We start from the raw sequence: 7,530 nt of genomic DNA on the forward strand, positions 1-7,530 counted from the left end.
TGAGTTCGAGGCCAGCCTGGTCTACAAAGTGAGTTCCAGGACAGCCAGGGCTACACAGAGAAACCCTGTCTCAAAAAACCAAAAAAAAAAAAAAAAAAAAAAAACATTTTATTGCATGCCAGATATCCTGCACATCTGATATCTGCAAATTCACACTGCATAAAATTTTACCTTCCTTTAAAATTTTGTATTATGAAGTGCATATATGCCATAGCACATGTGTGGAGGTCATAGGACAACGTATAGGGTTTGGGCCTCTCCTTTTACCATGTAGGTGCCAGGACTTGATCTTAGGCCCTCAAGCTTGATGGTAAGGGCCTTTACCCACAGAACCATTCAGCCAGCCTCCAGATCTACCTTCTTATTTATTTTGTGCATATGTTCGCCTTCACGAATGTATGTGCACTGTGTGTGTGTGTGTGTGTGTGTGTTGCCCACGAAGTCCAGAAGGTGGGGGCAGGGTAGGATACCCTGGAACCAGAGTTTGACACAGTTGTGAACCTCCATGTGGATACGGAACATCAAGACCGAGTCCTCTGCCAGAGCAGCAAAGTGCACTTTACCAAGTCTCCAGCTCCGCATGCTTAACTCTGGGAGGAAATCACCAAGTTCTTTTCAACAGAAGCTACAGTTGTAGATCCCTACCATCAACCTGCAAAGGTTCTAGTTCCTCCTCAGACTTACCGAGTCTTGTTACTTTCCACTTTTATCTCTATTCTGGCCTTCCTCACGGATGCAAGTGGCTTTTATGTGCGCTTCTCTGGTAACTAAGGTTTGCTGAGCATAATCTTATGTGCTTGTTAGCCACTTGTATATCTTCAGTAATAAACTAAAGAATAAGATATAGGAAAAGTCCATGAATTAAAGATGTATAGATAAATGAATTTCACAACCCTGCATACATCTATATAGCCAGCATCTAAATAAAGAGGCAGAATATTACCAATGGTCCAGAAAGCCTCTTCTAGGCACCTCCAAGAAAACCAGTATCTTGTTGGTGGTAGTTGTTTTGTCAAGACAGGGTTTCTCTGTCTAGTTCTTGCTGTCCTGGAACATGCTCTGTAGACCAGGTTGGCCTTGAATTCACAGATCTGCCTGCCTCTGTCTCCCAATTGCTGGGATCAAAAGCATATACCACCAAGCTGGGCTTTGAAAACCAGTATCGTATTGCTAACATGAGAGAACAGTTTTGTTTTCTTTTCAGTCAATATGTGCATTTTTTTGCATCTTGGTATGTATTTATGTGTGTATGTGTTTTTTTATTGGTGTGGCATATTGCCTGTGTGACACTTACACACAAATGTGCAGGACATGCACATATGTACACACACCTAGAAGCCACAGCAGGACATAGGGCGTCCTTCTTTATTGTTCTCTGCCTTGTGACCTTGCTACAGGATCTCTCACTAGGCTAGAAGCTCACCGTTTTGGCTAGGCTGGCTGACCAGCAAGCTTTCAGCATCTGCCTGTTTCTGTCCTGCAATGTCAGGGTTATAGGTGTACATAGCTGGGCGGATTTTTTTTTAAACTGTGAATACTAGAGATTCGAACTCACATCCTCGCCTTATCAGGCAATCACTCTTAACTACTGAGGCATCTTTTTTTTTTTTCTTTTAAGCAGTCTTGCTAAGTGGCCCAATATACCCCAGGAGCTCAAACTGGCCTTGAATTCTCCACCCTTTCTCCTTCCTCAGACTCCTGAGTTCTGAGATTACAGGTATAAGCCACTGTACATGACACAGTTTCTTCTGCTCAGCCAAACATCAGTGAAATTTACCCACGGAAGTAAGGATTCGTCAATAGCAAAATCCATGAAAGGTGACAATAATTCTGTCACTTACTAGCCGTGTGGCTTTCTATGTTTTTCTTCTTTCTTTTCTTTAAATAGAGTCTCATTCTGTAGCCCAGCAAAGACTAGCCTAGAGACAATCCTCTCAAGTGTGAACCACTATGACTATTTTAAGAGTCCATGTTTGTTTTTTGAGACAGGCCCTCAGGTAGTTAAGGTTAGCCTCAGACTCTCTACATCTCGGAGGATGACCCTGAACCTCTGATACTCCTGCTTCCACCTTCCAAAAACTGGGAGTACGGGCATGCTCCACCATGTCCAGTTTAGAAACCTTGTCTAGGCAAGCTATCCTTTTCTATCAAGCCAGGAAACTACTGCAGGCTGTTATCTGACTTCCACATCTGTGCCCTCCATCCCGGTAAATAAGTAAAAGATGGAAAGAGGAGAAGGAGGAGGAGGGGGAGGAATGGGTTAGTGGATGATTGAGAGAAATATCATAGGTTTCGGTCTCATTTCAATCACTAAACTAAATAAACACTTAACCGAACCAAATGTGGAGTCCTAGCCCATTGCAAAGCAAAACAATCTCTCAGGACTCTTCCTGAGCCCTGGTGGATTTACCAGCTTTGGGTCACAAGGAACTTGGAAGACGCTTTACATTTCAAGAGAAAAAAGTAGAGGTTGCTTCCTGGATGTGAAACATGGGCTTAATCTAGGGCAAGGTCATAAATGTATACAACGCACAGATGTTTGCCTTAATTGACACACATGTTCTCTCTTCCTGGCTGGTGCTGGGAAACTGAAGCTAGGGGTTTGCTCAGGCTAGGCAAGGGCTCCAATACTGAGCTGTAGGCCTTGTTCTGCTTTTCTGTCTTTTTAATCTAAAGTTCTACGTTGACAATTGGAAATTGAACCCAGGGTCTCACCTATGCCGGGCAAGTGCTACCACAGATTCTTCTCATTCCTTTTAAATATTATTTATTTGTGATTTTTTTTTCAAGACAGGGTTTCTCTGTGTAGCCTTAGCTGTCTTGGAAGTCACTCTGTAGACCACTGTAGACCAGAACTCACAAAGATCTGCCTGCCTCTGCCTCCCAAGTGCTGGGATTAAAGGCGTTGGGCCACCACTGCCCAGCCTATTCATTTATTCTTGAGACAGGGTCTCCCTCGGTAGCCAGGACTGGTTGAAACTTGGTATATAGCTCAGCTGCTCTAGAACTCAGTATGTATACCAGGCTGAGCTTGTCAAACAGACCTGTCATCCACTGTACTTCAGCAGCTAGTGAGGAAGGTGTTTAAAGTTTATCTCTGACCCTAACATGCGTCCACGTTAGGAGCAGTGGGGTGGGGGTGGGGGTGGTCCTGGTGGCCGCCAAGCCAGATGATGAATACTAAGATCACAGATGTGTGCAAACACACCAACTTTCCCTCACTCTTTACCTACTTTGACCTTCAAGAAAACCTTTTAGAGATGTAATTAGTGTCTATTTAAAAGCCAGATAAGCCGGGCATGGTGGTGCACGCCTTTAATCCCAGCACTCTGGAGCCAGAGGCAGGTGAAGCCTTATGTTTTCGAGGCCAGCCTGGTCTACACAGTGAGTTCCTGGACAGCCAGGACTTCGTATAGAGACCGTCTCCAACAACAACAACAACAACAAGAACAACAAGAACAACAACAACAAGATGCTCCACAGCATGGGCACACACACCCTTTACCAGCACACAGGCTCAAGAGGCAGGTGTTCTTTGAGAGTTCAAAACCAGCTATGGTTACATAGTGAGCCTCTGTCTCAAGAGGAAAACTTTAAGAAGCCAGATAACTTGACAGTTCTACACTACGGTGTCCCGATTGCTCTCAAAAGAGTGAGTACTCGCAAGCTCCGTGCCTATAATCTCACATCCAGAATTAAGTGTCGGCAGCCCCATTCGAGCATGTTGTGCCTTTTCTAACTGGTCCTAACTGGATTCATCAGTGACTTGGCAGCCCCTGCTTTGGAACATAAGAGCCTCGTTTGCTTCTCTCCAGTGTGGTTCCTTGCATGGATATCCATTTATGGATGAATGGCCCAAGAAAAGGAGCCAGCATGGAGGGCCGTAGCCAGTCAAGCCTGGCTCAAAGTCAGAGCCTTCATGTTTGGCTTATGGTGAACCATGGCGTGCTTTATCTGGTTGTAAACAACTCCTTGTTGGTCTTTGTTTATAAACTGCACTCGGCAGCTACTGGATGGTAGAGGTATGCAGTGTGTGGCATGTGCATTTGTATCTGTGTGTTGTGTGGTGTGTGTGTGTGGTGTGTGAGTGTGTGTGTCTGAGTGATTGTGTATGTTGTGTATCTGTATGTGTGAGTGTGTGTGTGTGTTTGTACATGTACATGCGTGCGTGCGTGCGTGTGGGTGTGATGCTGGGATTAAACCCTAGGGCCTCATAAATGATGTAAAGGGGTTACACTTACACCTCAGTTCCATCCTCAGGCCCCGGGGAAGCCACTTGAGCAGAAATTATTACAAATTACTGTGGAATGAAGCCACCACTCACTCTGCTTCAGCAGTTAATGAGGAAGGTGTTTAACGTTTATCTCTGACCCTAACTCGCAGGCAGCCACATGTTAGGAGCAGTGGGGTGTCCTGGTAGCAGCCAAGTCAGATTAATGAGTTCTTACTACCTACATACACTGATGGAGGCAGGCTAGTCTTTTCCCTTTTTCCCTTTCTCATCTACTTCTTATGTGTATGTTGTATGTGCATGTATGAATGTGTGTCTGGGTGCCCATGAATGTGTTTGTGTGTCAAGTGCCTGTGGAGGCCAACAATCAATGTTCGGTGCCTTCCTTTAGAGCTCCCCAGTTTTATTTTTTGAGACAGGTTTTCTCACCAAGCCTGGAGCTCAGCCTTTTGGCTAGCCTGGCTGTCCACTATGCCCCTGTCTCCACCCTCCACACTCCATCCTACTGCTGGTGTTACAGATGTCAGCTGCTGCTCCCAGATTTTATCTGGATACTGGAGGTCGAGAACTCAGGGCTTCATACTTGCACATTCCTCTACCTATTGAAGCCGTCTCCCCAGACACATATGCTAACCTTCCCTACCCCCTGCACAGTTTTTTTGGAGACAGGATGTTGCTGTGTATATAGCCCAGGCTAGCCTAGAGAGTGCTGGAGTTACAGCTGCACGGTGCTCACTCTCTTGCTTGGATTCCTTCCACACAGGCTAGGTTGGTTGTTTTGGTTTTGGTTTTTCCCACTAGGGCTCTGGCAGGGGACCCGCAGTGAGACTCTAAGTGCCCTTCCTCATTCCTAAAGTCTTGGGCATTCTTTCCATGGATTACATACGGCCCTTAGGCTTCTTTTCCTTGGGGTAGGACATGGTTCTACATCAGGCCCTGAACTACTTAATGTCACAGACTCTTACTGTGGGTCACTTATCCTCTGGGGAAGGCACTGTACTGGACCCCTTGCTGGGGAAAAGCCATATGGCCTGGTAGGGAGTTCCCTACACTGAATCTGTGGCGCTGTCTCTGACTTTTTTGCCTGTTCTTGGGACTCTTTCCCTCCTATTGGGTTGCCTTGTTCAGCCTGGATATAAGGACTTTTGCCTTGTTTTATCGCGTCATGCTTTGTCATGTTTGCCTGTTTGCTCTTGGGAGGCCTGCTCTTCTTTTCTGAAGGGAAGTGGGGTTGGGGTGGGCTCAGGGGGAGAGAAAAGGTAGGGGAAAATTGAGAGGAGAGGAAACTTCTCAGCTTGTACATTGTGAGAGAAGAATCTATTTTTCAATTAAAATAAAAAGGTGTATCAAACAAATGGATTTCAAAAAGGAAAAAAGAAAGAAACAAAGGAAGAAAGAAGCCAGACAGTGGTGGCGCACGCCTTTAATCCCAGCACTTGGAAGGCAGAGGCAGGCAGATTTCTGAGTTCAGAGGCCAGCCTGGGCTACAGAGTGAGTTCCAGGACAGCCAGGGATACACAGAAACCCTGTCTCGAAAAAACCAAAGAAAGAAAGAAAGAAAGAGAGAGAGAGAGAGAGAGAGAGAGAGAAGTCCACAAGTAAACAAACAACAACCCCCCCCCATACCGTGAGACTGGGGGGTGTGTGCTCTACTAACCCAACACCTTTGGTTCCATCCCCAAACATCATTAACCAGGAGGGTGTGGTGGCACACATCAGTCATCCTAACACTTGGGAGGTGGAAGCACACATTCAAGCCATCTTCTTATTCATAGCTAGTTCCAGGACAGGGCCACTAAATGAGACTCTGTCTCCAAAATTAATTAAAAAGCATATCCCATTGTAGGAAGAGAGCAGGTTGGTGGTAAACTTCTCAACAGTAAAACCAGGTGATGAGCTTAGCAAATTGTAGGCAGTCTACAAGCCTACTCTGTAGCAAGTCTATGCAAATTCTTTCTTTACTTCTCTACCTAGTTTCTGCTTCCCTTAAAGCGGTATAGAAGAGTTGAAGGCCACTTAGAGCCAGTGGCAGCCTCTGATCAGACTCTCCTCATCTCCTGGGGATACTGACTTGGTAATGTCCTGGCTGCGGGTTGTCCTGACTGCTTTAGATGCACCTCAAAGGAGGGAAGAAGTATTACCAGGGGCGAGGAGCCGCCTGGGTGGCCAGGATTTCCTAGGGCTCCACTTACAGAGTCCATACTCTTGTATAGTGTTGGAAACCAGCTCCTTTCTGACACCCTGGACTTCCTAAAGTAAGAAGTAGTGTCCCAGACAGAGGAACGCTACCAGAAGGCAGCTAAGCTGCACCTTTTTCAGCAGCAGCAACCTGTGTCCCTGAGTCAACACTCTCACCACCGCCTACCCTACAGCCCCGAGGGTTTCTGAATAACACTTACCTGCTCCAAGTGGCAGCCACAACGACAGCACCAGTAGCAAGATCATCAGCGGTGGCGGTCGCGGGCTCCGGGAGAGCCCCATGGCGGGTGTGGACGCCCGGGACGCGACAGCGCTTTGCCTGCGCTGGGCTCCGCGTTCCCCTGCCTTGGTGCACGGGACTCAGAGAGCTGGGCTCCCTCGGCCGACACCTCCCACCGCCGCCTCCCGCCCCTCCTCGCGGCGCCGCCACTCTCCCACTAGGGTCGTGGGCACCGCCCTCTAACTCTGAAGTGCCGGGCAGCATCGGGCGGCTATTACTCCGGGACCCAGAGTAGGACGAGGCTTCAAGGCCGCTTGGGGTCAACAGCATGCGCCACTAGAGTCTGCCAACCTACTGTCTTCTGCCAATTACCTCCGGCAAGATTGCTGCTAAGTGTCTGTGAAACAAAGCACCTCTTTCTGACCCCCTCTGCCCATCCAGGAACAATAAGCTCCACAAATGAAATTTTGTAACAACGCTTGAATCAGCCAGGTGTGGTGGCTCACTCCTGAAATCTCAGCGCTGGGGAGGTGGAAGCAGGAAGACTGCTGTGAGTTGATCCTGACCTACACTGTGAGTTCCAAACCTCTCTGGCAACAAACCAAAGCCAAACCAAACCAAGAAACCTTGAGCTATCACCAGAGTACCTTGTTTTCGCGCGCGCGTGTGTGTGTGTGTGTGTGTGTGTGTGTGTGTGTGTGTGGTTGTGAATTTGCACATCTATTATCTCATTTGTCCTTAAGCATTTCTAATGGTAAGATTTTATGATTATAAAAGTCACGATTAGCCGGGCGTGGTGGCGCACGCCTTTAATCCCAGCACTTGGGAGGCAGAGGCAGGCGGATTTCTGAGTTCGAGGCCAGCCTGGTCTACAGAGTGA

General features: G+C 47.3%; 1 protein-coding gene across 1 annotated transcript in view; it reads right to left on the bottom strand.

The window, feature by feature from the left end:
- Gfra3 (GDNF family receptor alpha 3) overlaps nt 1-6,881 on the bottom strand; it is a 30,915-nt gene extending 24,034 nt beyond the window's left edge. Inside the window, exon 1 of the mRNA XM_021150953.1 lies at nt 6,631-6,881. Within this exon, the coding sequence (XP_021006612.1) occupies nt 6,631-6,712 (82 nt within the window). The 5' untranslated portion in view covers nt 6,713-6,881. The remainder of the gene's footprint in view (nt 1-6,630) is intronic.
- Nucleotides 6,882-7,530: the final 649 nt, after the last annotated feature.

The sequence above is a fragment of the Mus caroli genome, chromosome 18 (assembly GCF_900094665.2).
Source record: "Mus caroli chromosome 18, CAROLI_EIJ_v1.1, whole genome shotgun sequence".
Lineage (NCBI taxonomy): Eukaryota > Metazoa > Chordata > Mammalia > Rodentia > Muridae > Mus > Mus caroli.